Here is an 18,691-nt window from a genome sequence, read left to right on the forward strand (position 1 = left end):
TGGATAGGCAGTGCTTTTTTCCACAACTGCACCCCAGATTTGTGAGGACAATAGTTGGCAGCATGGATACTCCTGAATATTAATGTTTCAGTGAAATTAACTGATTCATGATCAGCACGTTATTGTCACAGTTCTCAAGGAAATAATTTGCAAATGTTCACCAGAAAACTGCCTAATAACCAAATAACAATATATTGTACCACTAATATGGTAAAATGCCTTAAAGCTTTTTACAGGAGTGCTGTCTGACAAAATTTGTCACTCAGCCTTATGGAGAAAGAGGAAATATGACATTTAGTAAGAAGAGTAGGGTTAAGGACTGTCTTAAAGGGTGAAAAACAGGGAGCGAGGCGGGGAGATTAGCAAACAAATTCCAGAGGTAGCTGAAGGCCAGCAACACAAACCTTTGAGATATGCAAGAGATCATAGAATACATATTATGCAATAATTAGTGTTTCCTGCAACAAAATCTGAGAAATGTCTTTTGATAACAATTATTGATATAGTAGGTGTTCGTACTGAAACTTAACAAGTAAGGATTTTTTTGTGCTTTTATTGGAAACTTGAGGGCAAATACATCTGAAACATGAAGACCTGAAATTTCCCAATATTGGAATGATTCCCAACTTTGCAAATCCAAACCGGGACTGCACATTCTGGGATTGCAGGTTTTAGTTCTAAAGGGGCTGACTTTTACAGTGCAGAGGTTTCCAGGTGCAGGATTGGCTGCACCAGCACTCTATCTTAACCATGATAAAGAAACAAAGGGCAGCGTTCCAGATCTCACGCCTCACAGCTCAACTCACCCATCCATACTCCTTCCATGCCAATCCATGCCACTTCATGACCCCCCACCCCAATGGACTCTACATGGTCTCTCATCCCTCCCATGACAACATACGACCATCTACCCACCCCCATTAGTTGTAATTTCCTCATACTAATGTACCCCCTCTGTTGCTCTTACACCAACCATGCCAACTGACCCAGTATCCAACATGGACACACCTCAAGTCACATGCTGGGATCAAACAAAGTTCTTGAAGTTGCTAATTGATAAATTAACTTTTGATCAACACACATCCACTACATTTAAATTCATTTAATCCTGGATAAAAATAAGCATTGAAATTCACAGTCCTACTTCAAAAGGTTTATCATGACTTGAAGCAGCCAAACAGACAATAAACTGACAGGTATCTTGGTCATTAAAGTGTAAAATCAGTCGCTCGGCACTGATCCTGTATTTGTGACCAGAGACTTATCCAAGACTGAAAAGCAAACACTGACATGTTTTAACAGTACAGACAATCTTTTCAAATATTCAAAAGAGATTGAAATGCATTTCCACTTTGACAGCTCCTTTTGACAACTCTAATGAGTTTATGCAATTTTTAAAAATATTTATGTCTCCATTTAAGAATCCCAAAAGAAACACCCTGACATTTTCTGAAGGTATCCCAGGTTCATATCCAAAAGGATATGCCATCTCTCTAAAGAAGCCTGGCACCTTTTGACCTCCTCCTACTAGGTCTGAAGTGCACAATCATGTTCCGAACAAATGAGTTCAGACCTTCCTGGGGCAGCTACGTCAATGAGCCACAGATGTGCAATTTTGAACCTGGTCTGATTTTCCCAACCACCGGTCACTCCAGCCCACCAAATGAAAATGGTAGATGCAAGATTCTGGATTCAGGTTCTTGCTACCTTGGTCATAATTATAGAAACTCTCTCTGTCTTTAAGAAAAAAAAATCAAATTGATTAAAGGCTGGATTTTGACCTGGTAGATGAGAAATCACCAGAGAAAGAACCTAGAAATCAGAGGTTTACATCTCACTGTGGAATTGGGGCTCCATGGCGTGTACATGACATCCCTGACTAGTACCGCTCCCAGAAATCAGCCATAGAGACAGTAGTCTGGCATCCAGCTGGGTAGGGAACAAAGTGTTGAAAGTTACAGGACCTGGTGAGTCAGTGGTGAGATTTGTAGAAGAGCTCAGGAGTGGGAAGGGATTCATTCTTGGAGATGGGGCTGGTATTAGAAGGAGAGCCCATAGCAAGTGGAAATGTGAGAATGTCAGGGTAACAGTGGGGGTGGAAGGAGGAGGTTACCAGAGCCTGGGAGTGCAGTTGGAAGCATGGTGGAAGGGTTGTTCAGGAATGCCTTGAGATGATGTGGGTGTGCCTGAGTTGTGGTGTGGAAGTACTGTTGAAAACCTGCTGAGGAGAGCTTAGGTATTGCATGGAATCAGAGGACCCGGGGAGGGATGTGATCACTATCTCTGGGGTGAAGTATGGGCATGGTTAGGAGTCACGTGGAGAGGGTCAAGTGTGGTAGCCAATCGCAGGAGTTCCTCACACAAGTACACTGAATTCAGAGGCTCACACTTTCTTGATCTACCAGATCCTTACTGGCAGCCTCAGCAAAACCATCTCCCATCTGCTAAATCCAAAAATCTGAACGACAAAATGGCTTACGGTTCATTGTCATATTTAAAGTGCCAACGAGCAAACTTTGGAGTAGGTTGATCACCCATAACTTCTGTCTCTGTTCAATGGATTGGATCAACAAACTGATTTTTAAGATTTTAACCATTCCCTCTGTCCCTCCTCATTTGGTTATAACTCTCCTCTCGATACCAGGATTAAAAATTGAAGTATCTTTTCAGTCACCCATCACACATCTTCATTGTACAGTTGAATACATTTCAAACAAATCTACCACCCTCCCTTCAAGCAGTTTCTAAATTCCTACCCCACTTCTGTTCTAACAGTCCTGTTAGGGACCATTTTACAGTCCTTTAGACATTTTTCTGGCAGGGCAGTGGCACACCCCTGTCACCTGAGGAAGCCATAGCTTGGAGTATCATTGGAATCTGTGGGTTAGTAACCCATAGAGGGAGGCTGTGGGCAGGAAACATAACCTCAGCAACCCTCACTATCCCCCTATAGGGGTTTCCCCCCTATCTCCCACCATCAAACTCTCACCCACACTAATCTTTCTACCAATTCTTTGTGTCATGTTCAGACTGACCTAGTCACCTCCTAAGCTGTCCTGCCTGCGTCAGAAGTGCATCCCTTCTCTCAGGCAACATCCAAAACTGCTGCATCTCTGATCATCCTTCAACAACTGGTTAACCTACTGTCAATTAAGGCAACCCTGTGGCAAATTGTCAAAATGGCCAACAAGTATGGGCAATAGATACACATTTTATCATTACAATGGGTTGCTAATGATTTATTATGTTAAAGGTACGAAGTAATTTTAAGCTGTTGCTAATATATTTTGAATTGACATTGAGCAATGGGGAGAAAGCAGGATGATGAGACTGGTTCTCCATTATTGAATGCATTGGCCATGGTAAATTGCCCATGGTGTTGAAGGATGCGCAGGCTAGGTTTAGCCATGGGATATGCAGGGTTACAGGAATAGCATGGCAGTGTGGTTCTGGTTGGGATGGTCTTCAGAGAGCTGATAGGAGAAAATGGGCTGAGTGGCCGGCTTCCGCACCATGGGGATTTTATGATTGATTCATGTTGATGGGGAGGCAATGGAGTATTGGGATGAATTTACAGGTTGACGCAGTGAGACCAGAGCAGAGGCAGCACAATTAAATTGAGACTGATGCAGGGTCATAAGGAGAGAGTGGGCCAATGAAATTCATTTTAGATTTCGGTAACATTGTGCTGAAACTTACACACTGGGTCAAATGGCTTCCTGATATGCTGAAAGATCCCTCAGATCTGAAGAAATTTCAGTTCCCAAATACTTTCTTTATCATTATGCTGCATGCCAATACTATTTTGCATGGCTATCTTACCAACTTTCTGTCTCTGCATGGCAGTAAGATTATAGCAACTGGTTTTAAAAGATGCGCCTATTTAAATTTGATTTCCATCATGATGTAGTGTACTGTTTGTCTATAGCGTCTAATCCTGTGGTAGTCAAGCGTGGTTTTCAGATTCCTGTGGTATGTTGGTAACAATTCTTGGCATCAACTTTCTAACTGGTTTGAGGAAAATCAAGCCGTAAAATCCCATTCATGAAAATAAGGATTTCAGTCAGTGATATTTCTTTCAATGTTCGCTTGAAGATTTCAGTTGTCCGGTTGTTCAGAGGGTAAAGGGAGCTGTCTAATTATAGATTAAAACAGGACTGAAATAATGTCAATGTACTGCTGTGAGCAATTTCTAAATGTTCTTTACATTTTTAAAATTTGCCCAGCAGGGGTAAAGGTTTTCAATTGTCACTCTTGTTAATGATGCGTTTTTCTCAAAATGCCCATGTTGTATTTTTGTGAGTGTCTATTTCTTATGGTCCCATCATTGTTTTTTGAAACAGTCCTCATATCTCCGTCTATTTATTTTTTTTTAATGGTTAAATTCAGACATAAATAATTCAAATTATGCAACAATTTGATTCCAAATTTGTCCAAAATTCATTCCTAGTTGAGGAGTGAATGTCAAAAAAAAGTACCAAATTTTTAAACATTCAGAAATAACAATATAACGAGCACACATATGTTTCAACTTGAAGAAATGCACAAATAAACATGGTATTTGGCCAATATTGAAGGGTTTTGTGCTTGTTACTTGCTAATATGGCATCTATTGAGGCCTAAGGTAATTTAATTTTAATAGTAGCAATTCAATGCATTAAAAGCAGCAAAAGTTCTGAAACTAAGTGAAACTAGCCATGCAGCTCGGCAATATTAAGAAAGGAAGCTTGCACATGGGAAGGTTTTAGGCTGTTTCTTGCTTTGCACAGCACAAACCTGAGTAAACTGGATTCAAAATAAAAATAAGATTTTTGTCTCATGTTTCCAAGTGCATATTGGCTTCAAATGATGTTTGCCAATAATTTTCCAACATTGTTTAGAGACTAATTTTCTTGACTGCTCTGTGTCCTCACTTTGGAAGTAGCGGTGGATCCACACTTGTCCAGTTGGTGCAGCATTTAATGCCACACTAAACAGGCCCAGCAACATCTCCAGTATAGACCCAATCCCCAGGCAGGGTCTTCCATTCGCTAGTTTGGGCGGCAAGAGGCACACAGCTCCAGGTCTGAGAGACCTGCAGGTGTAATCTCGGCCAATGGTTTCTTTGGCTGTAAGTTTGGTGGGTGGGTAGGCAAAACGAAAGTGCCCATTCCAATCTTCTACTGCTAGATTTCCATTAGACCATTCAGACTGAGCTAGGATATTTGTACAAGTCCACAACAACATTATTAAGGTGATTTTGCATTTGATTTCCAATAAATCAGGAGGAAAGTTTAAGGGAGATATGCGTGGAAATTTCTTTACGCAGAGGGTGGTGGGTGCCTGGAACACGTTGCAGGCGGAGGTGGTAAATACAGACACGTTACTGTCTTTCAAGATATATCTGGACAGTTACATGGATAGGCGGGGAGCAAATGGACACAGACCCTTAGAAAATAGATGACAGGTTAGACAGAGAATCTCAATCGGCACAAGCTTGGAGGGCCGAAGGGCCTGTTCCTGTGCTGTAATTTTCTTTGTTCTGTAATTTTCCTTAAATGTTGCTACAGAAGATAGAGAAAGGGGTTTGGGAATGTCCCTTACACTTTATTACCACAGCAATACTGGGTCTGTACCTATTTAGCCAAATGATCAGACTCCCATTGCCCCTAAGAATTTACAGTCATTAGAATGGAGGTGTTAAGGGTATAGCCTTGGTTTTATGGTTTTCATTTCCGTAGCTATTGTACTTTGGGATTAGGTGTTTTCTGGCAGGCAAAGGCAAGCAAAATTGACCCATGTATAATGACACAATCCAATAAAACATAGCATACCATTTGTTGCCCTTCCCTCATTCATTCACGTGGACTCAGCCCAATGGCAGGTCCTTGGCTTGTTATCTACCACTACTTTATCCCAAGTTATTTCCTTGGTCATTTTTCTTGGTGATGACATGCCATTTCCTTCCACTCCGAAGGGGCAGGGCAAAGAGAAAGGTTGCAAGCCTACCTCAGCTACAGTGGAATCAAACCCCTTTCCATTGGCATTAATTTTATCTACCTGGCATCCAACTAGCCAACTGAGCTAAATAGCCCCCATTTTCCAACTTATCAAGAATGTTTAAATATTTCAATGCCTCATTTTGTAGTTTTCATTGCTTGAATTGTACTGTACAATAGAATAATTCCAAGTACAATATTCATTCGATGTACAGTTTCTCTCTAATTTAATCAAGAGATGTTATTACCTGATATTAATCAAATGAAAATTCATGTCACTTCATTTGAGTTATATGGTACACTTGTGATTGCATTTTGTTTGTGCCAATCAGGGCTTCTAGAACTTACCACTGCTCAGCTCATTACATCTGAATTTCATCATGAGGTGAGTTTTCTTTTGCTTTATACATATATTAAAACAAGTAACATTTTTGAAAGTTACAACAGATGGCACGTTCAGTTGATTGTGGTGACGAGCTCAAGTCATGGAACATGCTGTCTGCTGTCCTTTAATTTAGCTTTAATTTAGAGTTATTTTGCAAACAAACAATTCACCTGATAATGACGTTTCACAGATCAGATTTTATTTAATGAAGATCAGACACAATATGCAGGTGAACACTTCAGCAGTAGGACCTTAATCCAAACTTTCAATTTTGATTTCCAGCATTGCATTCTTGCTTTTATTCTGTCTCTACAGCAGTATATCTAAGATAAATTACAACATTCAGAATTCAGCTTGATCACTTTTGGGTGTTCAGCTTCTTCCCAGTCAATAGCCCAGGGTCAATCGACAACTTACTTGGCGATTTTCCAATGGTAATCACTGATGGCTGTGAAATCCCAGCACAGAAAGAGGGTTTTCAGCCTACCATGCACATGTCAGTGCCAACTCCACGTCAGGACTACCCACTCGCATTCCATTTCCTTGCTCCTTCCCCATAGCCATTATTATTTCTTCAATTTTCTCTTAAATGGCACAATTATTTCAGTTGAAATAATCACAGCAGTGTTGCATTCCATATTCTCATAAACCTTTGTATTGCACAGGAATAATCACTCTATTAATTAAATAAAATGTAACATGCTCGTTGGATATAATAAATAGATTTAATAATAGGAGTCTGAGTTGGGTTGAGCAGTGGAATTAAATTAGTTCTTATTTTATATCAATTCTATGAAGACCTCAGGGCCTTCAGGGCTGTTTTTCCAATGATCTGTGCTCATTGAAGTCATCAGCAAGAGATTTTGTTCTAGAGCATTATTTGAGTCAAAGCTAGAAGCCGAATGTGACTCACAGTATCCCCGGTCCACTCCTGGAATAGGGTGCATGGTATCCCCTGATGGATAGAATATTCACATAGACCTTCAAGTGCCCAAATCTTCCCAGATTGTGATATCACACAGCTTTCCTGGTTGATTTGATGTACGAGTTGCCAAAGTGAACCTCACAAATTCTGACAAATTTCCACGTTTGCCAAGTTTATTGAAATACTGCGGATTTTATTTTTTGTTTTGGTGAATGGTGAACTGTCATGTCGAATCACTTGATTTGGTATGGAACGATGCTGTACCCTCACTGGAAGGCAGAGGAATACATGACCAGTCAATATAAGGAAAGCCTGCAGTATGGTGCTGGTTGTTATTATTGTACATGTTGGCCAACGACATAACAGAGAGAACAGAGGTACAGAAATGGGAAGATCTGTGCAAAGGGAGAAAGGGGTAGTAGCAGGGAAGAAGTATCTAGAATGCATTTGCTAGTAAATGGGCTGCACATGTATGCCTAACTCCTTGCAACAGTTTCCTTTCACCAGCATTGCGATAGGACACGCAATGCTCCCAATTCATCTGCTACCTCCCATTGCAGTATCCTCTTCATTGAAAGCCTATAGGAAAGCCATCACCAAAAGTCTTGTCATGACAGTTAGTCAAGCAAGAAGTCGTGTTATATGAGCAAAAAGGAACCATTCAGCTTCAGGTATTTGCTGAATGTTTGTCTTTCAGATGCCTTCTGATTTAGTGCCTCTCTACAATGTTACTCAAGTAGCTACTCAAAGAGCTCAAACAGCACAACTAATGGAATTCTGTTGACTTTTACCAAGAGAGATTGCAGCTGGTCTTGCAAAACCCTGTTGAGCAGCTCTGGCCCTTCTGCATCACCTTGGCATGGAGGTCAGCAGCCTGAGCTGCCGGGCTGGCAGTCAAGAGCCGCGACACTGGCAGTGTGGCTAATGATAATTCACAGATGTTTTCACCTTTGGAGAGAACAAGGTGTTTGTAAACAACTGTGTTGCTGCCACTTAGTTGTGGAGTATCTTCTCCTGCAAAGGGAGAGGTTGAACGTGAGTAACTGTGGTGTAGTGATCATTAGGAGACCTGACAATCACAACTAAACTGTTGGACGTCTGTAGATGCAGAAGGAGCTATGTTTTTGGCTAGCATGACCAGATGGTATACGAGGCTGAGAGAATACCTGGATTTCAGGCAAGGGTTCTGGCGAAAGAGTGCAAATAGACAAGTTATGGTACTGTGGGGCATTGAACAGCATGAGAGAAGCAGTTCTTTGTTCATTCACCAATTATACGAACCACTTGCCTCATAGGAGCCGGTGTGGGCAGGTCATAAATCAGAACTCCTGTGCCCAAAAGCAAGTACAGATTGATTTTTTCAGCCCTTATTTTCCATGTGGCCCAATAGGTAGTGACAGAGCTCCATGTTGTGCCTATTTATGCTGCACTGTGTTCCTACGTCTTCCTCCCAGGAGGCAAGCTATCTGTGCTTGCAACATTTAAACAAAATTTTGAGGCATTTGCAGCACTTGGGTATTGTTCTCCTGTTAAGTGCCAGTCAAGCACCCGTTTGATATCGTACCCAAAAGAAATAGTTCTAAAGAATTCCCTCTGATTGGAGTCAGTAAACCTACAAGTGTAAATTTTACTCTGGTAAAGGACTTTAGTCGATCCTGGTGTCGGATATTATTGTCATTTAGCCATCCAGCCATGTACTGAGATTGTCGTAGAGATTTCCCTTCTGTAACTACTATTTTTAAATATGAGTTATGGAAATAGACGAGAGATAAGGTACATGAGAGGCATGCATAGAGGTATATAAGATCTAAACGAAATGCTATCGAGAGCATTACTTCACAGCTAACAGAAAAGATAACACAGATAAATGTTTACAAAAGGAATGTTCTTACAATGACTGATTGATATCTAGAATTGTACACACAGCAGCGTAGGAGAGAAAGAATCACTGGCACTGTGTTAGAGGTACCTTGGATTTCTCTAATATTAAATAGATGAGCTAAGTAGTTTCCCTCTACTATTTTTATCTTTTTGAGGTGATTATCTACAATGCAGAAAAAAATGTCTTTGTGCGCTTTTGACAAGAATACCCCCTGATTTCTGCACAGTGAGAACATCCATTCCGTAAAATAGAATATCAATAAATATGGCCCAATGAAAAGTAAAGCTAAGTGGTGGAATTTTTTATGCAATATTGTAACAGAATAATGACATAATAAATGAGGTTAGGAATTTTATTAATAATGAACTAAAGATCCTTTTAACATAGTAACCTGTTTGATAAAAAAGTACACAAAGGAATTTATGTTTTTTAATATATATTTAAAGTGAAATTTAGAAGCGGTGAAAACCCAATTTGTGACTTTTTATTGCTGACAGAATCAAAATAACCAGCCCTATTGTTCTGTTAACTGCGTTTCTGTATATAACAGGAGATTAATATTAAACAGACTTGGCTTTTCTGAAGGGTGCAGCTGTGGGTCTATTGCAGCCATATTTAAAATGTAAATAATATAAAAGGCATGAGCTAGAAAAAAACTACACTGCAGCTCTGCCTAACAACTCACTGTCTTCAGAGCTTAACCCATTGGAATTCTGAAGCCAAATAATTGGTATATGGGTGTTGAGAAGTCATGCCACCATAGCACTGCTTTTGATAGAGACAGAAATATGGAATGATGCTGCTCCCCACGTGGCAGAGCTAATTGAAGATCAAAGTTAAAAACAAGTGTATGCTTCTTTCAAAGAAATCACTGTGCAACCCACCAGTGTAAGGTTTACCCATTTGATGGGTTCCACTTGTAAAATATTTAATGTCTATTTTTTTGCCAATGTGTTGGTGGCACTGGAGACTGGAGTGTTGAATCTTCATGGCTCATATGGCGAAAAATAGTAAAACAGACTTAATGGATCAAAGCCTGTTAGTATGTTGCTTCTTGTCGGTATTGTGTATGATGCAAACAGACAGTCCCTTTATTTCAGCACTTTTATAATGCCAGTCAACTGTCCTGGCATTCTTCAGTTTTGAGGTCAGATTTATGGCTTCCAGTAGTTACCTGCACTTACAATAGGGATGTAAAATACAACAGTTTCAGTTAAAGGAGAAAGGATTTTTAAGGCCAGACTTGAACGGACGCTTTGTAAGTGTTTCTGATCCCCCGTGTTGGTGAAAAAAGAATGCTAAAGTTTCTGAGACTGCAGGAGAAGAGAAGGTGAAGGATAGATCAGAGATTCTCAAAATCATGAGTAAATAAGACATAATACATAAATACAAATGCTTCCTGGTGGCAGAAGGGTTGGTGACCAGAACAAAATTCTTATAAATTAATTGACTACATAGTAGGAAAGAAAATGGAGGAGGAAGACGATGCAGCAAATTGATATGAATTAGCATGCACTTCTTGAACATGTGGCAGAGATTGATTCAATAATAACTTTGTCAATGGACTCAGATAAATGCTTGCAAAGTAGAATGTTGCTGAGCAATGTGTTAAGAGCTGTACAAATAATTAGATCAGAGAGCCTATACAAAGACAATGGGATAAATAACTCATAATTCCATGATGCTACATTAAAATAGGTCCTACAAATTGTGACAATGTTTCCCTATGGGAATCTGCTGTGTTTATGTTTTCTTCAGGGAGAAGAGGAGGAGTGGATGGCTGCCATGCAGGTAAGATTGATCCCGTGGAAGACTTCAGTTATTCACCATCACCATCCAAGCCACATGTTCAGACAGAGATGGATTTATCTGGATTAAGGATCCTGGATCCAAGGTGCGGCGTCTGCGTAGTTTAAGCTTGTCAGTGGAAGTAACAACAGAACTGTGCCAAATGTTGGAGAAACCTGCTATCACCTGTGCCACCAGATTGACACTAACACTGACAGACTTAAGCATTTATTGTTTTGGTACCGAGCTGGCATTATCTGCAGTGCTACAATCCACTGTGATGTTCACAGATGTATGGAAAATGGTGATATATCATCTGTATTTCTGCTGACTGGTAATTTAAGTGTAGCATGGCAACCTAATATCACCGCATTCCTGCAATTGCCCAATGTAATGGTGTCCTGATATAAATCAGAAGATTCTTGCTTCTTTTTTGTGAGTACTAGTCTTCATCGTATGTGCCCTCTGATATAGCCTCTACTACCTCCTGAAGCTCACATCTTGCAAAAGCTGGGATGTGTGTAACTGCTGCAACTTGTAAGCTGGTGAGTGGAATGCATGGTGCTGTGAGGTGCTGTCTTGTCATGACCTGTTGTCACTATTGGAAGACTATTGCCCCAGGCTTAAAGTGGCAAGCATGTGACTAACATTACAAAGTTCTCTCCAAGACATGTCTTCCAATGTAGTTTGCAACATTGTAATAAGCTGTTATCGTTGTTGTGTGGGACTGAGTATATGGGAGCCAGCTGTAGAACTGTATGGTAAAGTGCTTTTCACTTCAGTAGCATTCCCCTGGTAGTTACACAGCTTAAGAAATAGTTTTCAAGTGCAAACACTGCTAATATTTAGCCAAATGTGGCAGCCAATTGGTGCACAACAAGTTCCCAGACATGAAGCAATGAGATTTATTTGTATTTTTCTTTCAATATCTGTGTGATGTTTCTAAAGTCAGATTCATTTCTCATCCATAGATAACCTGAGAAGGTGATGTTGGGACTGAGCCTCCTCTTTGGATTATTCAGCAATGGTATTCCCACAATGGCATTAGATAGGGAATTTTTGAATATTGACCCCAAATTTAAGCATTTTTTCTGGGGTTTCCAAGGCTCTTCTGACAACGTTACTGCAGGTGAGAGAATAAACTCCCACAGAAATTCTCTCTGGAGCCTGCCAGTGCTTTGAATCATAAATTGTTATATTTCTCTCCATCCGTATCTATGGCCAGCAATAAAAAGAATCAAGTATGCCTGGGCCAGAAATAAATATTCAGCAGGCTATCCAGCAGCACGTAGTGAAATACATGCATTACCATGACCCTGATTAATGGAACTGAAGGCTAGGCATATTTTGCCAGTTGAAGGTGCATCTTCTTCCACTTCTGTCGCCATGTCTCGTAGCATTGGCATATAATAATGAGTATGACTTCTTTTTATAAGGCATGAGGGCCTCTGTCCTAGAAGGGTTAAATACCTCATATCCACCTTGTATGACATATCCAGCTTTATTGTATCTTTCCAATGCTCATTCCAAAACTATTTTTCCATCTTGAAACTGTCAAGCATTTTGTATTACCTTCTATTTGTTTGACCCACAGACTTTTCAAGATAGTTTAAATATGCATCAAAAACATTCCAATTGTTACATTTTTAATATATATTAACACAATACATTTTTGGTTACCTTATAGCTGTATGCTTTCCTGTTTTTGTAAGTAACAGTCTAAGGGTTTTGTTTACCCAAACTGACGAGCTAAACTAATGTGGGTCAGGAGTTCAACACCCATATTGAGTAAGATAGATCCTCGACATCCTTGCTGGTCAGTTTATCCGTTTGGCTATGTACGATTCTAATCCACCACCCACTGGCTCCATTCATGGACTTGAAAACCAGCCCAATTTGCCTATGCTCATTTCACATTTCAGTCTGTAATTATGGCATGATTACTTTCTGCTGGTTCCTCGCCAGTATGATTGCGCACATTCAGTAATGTTGATGCTTTTCCATTTCATCCTATTTTAGTGCTAAACCATTATACAATGAACATCTCTAACACCCTTGAAATATAGGAAACATCTGGTTTTAATAAGCTGAGATTGTAGCATCTCAGGATTCATATCCTGCCCTGATTTTCTGAGTCATCACTTCCCTCCTGAGGTGGTGAACAATTATTTCTATCAGCTTTTGCTGTTTCCTTCCTGAAACCCTGTCAGTTTCCCTCTTCAATTCTACCACCACCTTTTTAAAAAATGAAACTCCCATATGCTACAATTATAATCATTAGCAAACGTTGTTCTTGTTCTGATTGTGAAAGATATTTGGAAAGAGAATAATTATGCTGTGTTAGATTTTTTGTGTTGCTTCCTAAATATTTTCAGTGAGGAAAGGAAATCATCAGAGATATTTCAACATCTTTAGTAAATGCCATTTTTTCTCACTTTTACATGCATTGGATGATACTGCAATAGATCATTGAACTAACCAACATGATTGGTGCAATTTCCCAACTTAAAGCAGTCTTACCACCGGATCCATACTTTGGAAATTGAGGCGATGTTGCGCATGATTGTCTACTGTTTGCTGGCAAAAGGCAAACCTTTCGAAAGCAAAGCTTTCATGTGTGTCTTAGATGTCCAAGATTGTTGATTGATTAGAAGTGAAAGGGTTAGATGCAAATGTCAGAATTCCACTCACTGATTCAACAATAAGTAACATACCCCTTTAACATAGTAAATTGTTCCAAAGTACTTTATCAAAGCAGGATCAAGCATTACTTAATGTGCTCATTTTCTGTAAATTCTTTCAAGAGATGTGGGCATCAGTGGTATGATAGGCCAAGAATTGACCTTGAGAAGGTGATAGTGAGCCTTTGTTTAGAACTGCTGTGATCCATCCGGTGGAGGTAGACTTGCTGCTAGCAGGGGAGATCTTGAATTTTGTGTGTAATTCGACAGCATTATTTTATGATTTCACTTTCCTGCTACCTTCTAGCATTTCTTTTCCCTTGGGTCTGGCAGCATCTGTGAAGAAAAATCAGAGTTAATGCTTCGGGTCCAGTGATCCTTCCTCAGAGCTCTGGTTCTGAGGAAGGGTCACCATACCCGAAATGTTAACTCTGATTTATCTTCACAGATGCTGCCAGACCTGCTGAGCTTTTACAGCAACATCTTTTCTTCCCCTTGATTACAGCATCTGCAGTTCTTTTGGTTTTTATTCATTTTCCATTACCTAGTTCATTCTTGAAGGGGATCTGTCTTGTATTGAGCTTGGCTAGTGATATTATCCCAATCAATTTTATTCTTGGAGGAGTCAGACTGAAACCAGGTTTAATAGATCATATCTTGTTTTATTTTGATTTTACTAAAGTGGTCTCTTGCTGAAACATTGGCATACAATTCTGTGGATTTTGTTTGAGCGAACAAACAAAAGTTTATTACGAAAAGAAATGGAAATAAAATGGAACAAACCAAACTGCTTGTAATACAAACTCAAAGTTTTTTTAAACACACAGTAGAAGTATAATCTCATTAGTATCAAAAGTGTGTATGTTCTGCTCAGTATGGGTACATCTTCTTGGCAATAAAGCCCCTGTTGCATGTATTGTGACTCAGTGGGGTGGCTGATTGAAATTAAAACCCTGCTACTCCTGAAGTTGGGATAAAATTTTTTTTAAAAATAAACATTGCAGAATCCTTAAGCACCCTGACTTCTAAACCTGGATTGACAGAAAGCATGGAGCAAGTTTCAGTGCTTAACAATAATTGCTATTTTGATCAATAAAAAGATTCTAACTACAGATAAAGAAATAGGAACTGTTGACATGTAGCTCATCCAGTGAAAAATTTAACCTACTTATAGACTTCCCTGCATACATATAAAGAGAAAATCCCGTGTGTTATCGGCGGAGGGAAAGACGGGGAACAGAGTTTGGCAGTTCCTGTCCAGAGAGTTCACTTAGATGATCCTTTTGGCTTATCAAAATGTACTGCCCCCGGCTTTCTAACTGCAGGTACTTTCACCTGTTTGCAGGAGGCATTGGTTCACATTTACAAAGTAAGTTTCTGATTTACTGATTAAAAAATCTCAGCTTACAGCAACTGCAGCAAGAAAATAAGTAACAAAACCTTCCAGTCTGCTGTAGTTGTGGTTGGGGGAAGGTGTGCAGGTTGTGTCCAGTGTGGGGAGTAGAGAATATCAGATTGAAAGGGGCTCAGGTCCAGACCAGTGCTGGGTATTGTGCAGCAGGGAAATTAGATGTTCAGGAGCATCAAGTGAGGGTCTGTGGAGGTGTAGTTAGGTGTAAGCAAGATATGGCTGGGGTCTGTTTAATTGTTGCTCAAGAATTAGACTGCGTACTTATTGTCTTTACACCTGCATGACCTTTGACTTAACAGGGAATGCTGCTACCACTTTGCAAAGAGTTGGGTGCATTTTAAAGAACTCTGAATATAAAGGTTTTCCCATTTGTTGGAGCTATTGTTGCAGTACCTCTTGGATCACAGCATAATGAGGGGATAAAACAGAAGCAGTAAAGAAAGACAAGCTCTGCACAGAGGGGGAGGAGGAGGAGGAGGAGGAGGGCTCACAGTGGAAAGCCGTAGCCACCAAGTGATCTTCAAAGAGCACTTCTTCTCAGTCCAGGAGCAGTATCTCACATAGTAGTTACTCTTCACCAAGGAAATGCCGCTAAACTGTGAATGTGACTATTTTACAATGGGTGCAGAAATTATTTACCAGAAGTGTCTGGGAATGAAGTACTTCAGTTTTGAGCTTGAATTAGGGAATCTGGGATTGTTCTCTTTAGAGAAGGGAAAGTTGAGAAGTAATTTGGTGTTCAGCGTTATGAGGGCTCTAAATGCAAATCAAAGAAGCTGTTCCCTTTGACGATCAGGTTTAAGGTGATTGTCAGCAGAAATGAAGCCAATTTAGGAATAAGTATTTGGTGGTGGAAAATGCAGTGAGTGGTTAGGAACTGAAATACACTGCCTGACAATGTACTGGAGACAGGTTCAATTTTGACTTTCAAAGGGGAATTGGACAATGTGCTGAATAGAAACAAATTGCAGGGCTAGGAGGAAAGGGTGGGGCAGTGGGATAAACTGAATTATATTCTGGCAGAGCTGGTACAGACCGAATGATCAAACAGCCTCTTTCTGTCCCCTAACCTGTTTATGATTCTCTGTCAAATTTGAAATTATTTGAAAAGACTTTCACTTAATTTTCTGTTTAAAAAAACAAGGGAGCTAACCTTTCTTTCACCATTCTCCATGATGCTTTGTTGCAATACTGACACATTTTCTCAACCTGAAAATGCTTAAGGGATTAAACTTAGTCATGCACAGTATATTCTTTACTTGACTAATGTATTCAACGCATTTCATTTTCTGCTCCTATTTCATAAAACCAGTCTTATGCTTATATTGGATATCAACTGCATTATGATCAAAACTTCACATTTCCAAATCTGTTTTAAAATAATCACACACAACTTTGTTCTCCAAAAGATTCTTACTTCAAGGAGAAATAGTTATCATATTACTGTTGGACTCAACTTGCTCATTTATAGAGACATAGAATTATACAGCATGGAAGCAGACCCTTTGGTCCAACCAGTCTATGCCGAACATAATCCCAATCTAAATTAGTCCAAACTGCCTGCTCCTGACCTATATCCCTCCAAACCTCGCTTATTCGTATATCCAAATGTTGTAATTGTAGTCACAACTGCCATTTCATCAGCAAGTTCACGCCACACGCAAACAACCCTCTGTGTTAAAAATTTACTTCATGTCTTTTTTAAATCTCTCTCCTCTCACTTAAAAATGTGCCTCATGATCTTGAAATTTCCCATCTTAGGATAAAGACAACTACTATCAACTGTATACCTCTTGGCTGCAATGGCTAAAATGCATTCTGACTGAACTCCCAGCTATCTTTTGTTACTTCAGAAACTCCAATCTCCTCTTCTCTTGTCGCACTCTACTAAAGGAGGAAGGAGGTTGAGATATTAAGCTCTCCAGCTGTCACAATCAAATAATAGGATATTCAAACTGACAGAAACTCTGGTACCTTTGCTCCCGGTCAGAATCTTCCCACACCTGCCTGACTCAAAAACAGAGATAAAGCCCTTAAAACCCGTTAGAACAGCATCATGTAACAATTGTAGCACAGGAGACCATTCAGCCCATTGTGTCCATATTGAGTCTCTGACAGTGAAGTTTATCTCTTCTGCCTTGCTCCCATAATCCCACATAGAGTTCATTCTCAGACAATAATCCAATTCCCTATTGAATGCCTCAGTTGAACCAACTTCTGATGCATTCTGAGGCTGTAAGCTCCAGATTCCAAATACTTACAACATGAAAATATTTTCCATCATCCCTCCTTTGCTGCCCTTGCCAATTTTCCCCAAAGCAGTTCTCTACACAAGCTTAACATAACCTATTTTCTGTAATGGCCTTTTGTCTAGACCACCTGAAACAGTTGTTTTATTGAGCAGTATCTATGAAGCAAGACAAAGATGCTATCAACGTTCGGTTAAAAAAAATGTATTCTTGTGAAGTCACAAGAAGCAAGTGTTTCTGTAGCCCCCACAAAAATAATCCAGCTGTTTCAGACTGAAGTGTACCCTTCCCCTTCGGAGGTTGCTGTACCGTCTCCCCAGATCCTAACACATGCAGCAACTTCATGTTCGACAAGACAAAATTAAAAACACAAGATCCTGGAAATACCTAGTAGGCCTGGCAGCATCTGTAGAAAAGGAGAATTACTTGACATTTAAAACCTTCATAACAGTTTAATATCATGGCCTGGCATGTCTAAGCCAGAGAATCAGCTCTGGTTTAATGAAGAAGGCATGCCAGGAGCAGTAGAGCCAGACATACCTAAGAATGTGATGTCAACTTGGTAAAGCTACAAACAAAGGACTACTTGCATGCCAAAAAGTTGAAGTTGCATGTAATAGACAGAGCTAAATGATGCCAAAACTAACTGATCAGATCTAAGCTCTACAGTGCTGCCATATCTGATTGTGACTATTGGTGGACAATTAAACAACTTACTGGAGGAGGAAGCTCCACAAATATTCCTATCCTCAATGATATCAATGCAAAAGGTAAGGCTGAAGCACTTCAACCAATAGTGAATGGATGATCCATCTCAGATTTCTCTTGAAGCCCCTAGCATCACAGATGCCAGCCTTCAACCAATTTGTAACATGATACTCACTCAGTAATGATCTGCTCACTGAGGGTTCTACATCATTCAACGTTCTCACCTCACCTCATTACAACTTTGGCCAAACATGGACAAAAGAGCTGAACTCAAGAAATGAAGTAGGGATAACTGCGCTGGGCATCAAGACAGCATTTGATAGATTACGATATTAAGGAGCCCTAACAAAACTAGCATTGATGGGAATTGAAGGGAAACCCTCGACTGGAAGGATTCATAATTACCAAAAAGGAAAATAGTTGTGGCAATTGGTCTCAATCCTGGAACATCCCTGCGGGAGTTTTTCAGCATAGTTTATTCACCCCAACCATCTTCAACTGTTTTAACAATGATATTTTTCTAACATAAGATCAGAAAGGGGAAGGCTAACTGACAATTACAGAATATCATGATTCCTGAAATGCTGAAGCAGTCGGTGTTCATATGAACAAGACTGGGACAAAATTCAGGCTTGGGTCAATAATGACAAGTAACATGCATGCCACAGAAGTGCCAGGGCATGA

General features: G+C 39.9%; 1 protein-coding gene across 15 annotated transcripts in view; it reads left to right on the forward strand.

Annotated features, from left to right (window-relative positions):
• LOC125460757 (potassium voltage-gated channel subfamily C member 2-like) overlaps positions 1-18,691 on the forward strand; it is a 225,633-nt gene that overhangs the window by 169,674 nt on the left and 37,268 nt on the right. For 4 of the 15 annotated variants that reach the window (XM_048548637.2, XM_048548621.2, XM_048548618.2 and 1 more), the window contains 2 exons: positions 6,311-6,363; positions 10,929-10,985. The exons of 3 other annotated variants lie outside the window; for them this stretch is intronic. Coding sequence is in view for 7 of the 12 variants with exons in the window: in XM_048548630.2 (XP_048404587.1) it covers positions 6,311-6,363; positions 10,929-11,048 (173 nt within the window). In the remaining 5 variants the exon portion in view is untranslated. Of the gene's footprint in view, positions 1-6,310; positions 6,364-10,928; positions 13,976-18,691 lie in introns of those variants that run through there. 8 more of the 15 variants (XM_048548631.2, XM_059652475.1, XM_048548630.2 and 5 more) reach the window with 7 other exon arrangements.

The sequence above is a fragment of the Stegostoma tigrinum genome, chromosome 18 (genome assembly GCF_030684315.1).
Source record: "Stegostoma tigrinum isolate sSteTig4 chromosome 18, sSteTig4.hap1, whole genome shotgun sequence".
In the NCBI taxonomy this organism is placed as follows: domain Eukaryota; kingdom Metazoa; phylum Chordata; class Chondrichthyes; order Orectolobiformes; family Stegostomatidae; genus Stegostoma; species Stegostoma tigrinum.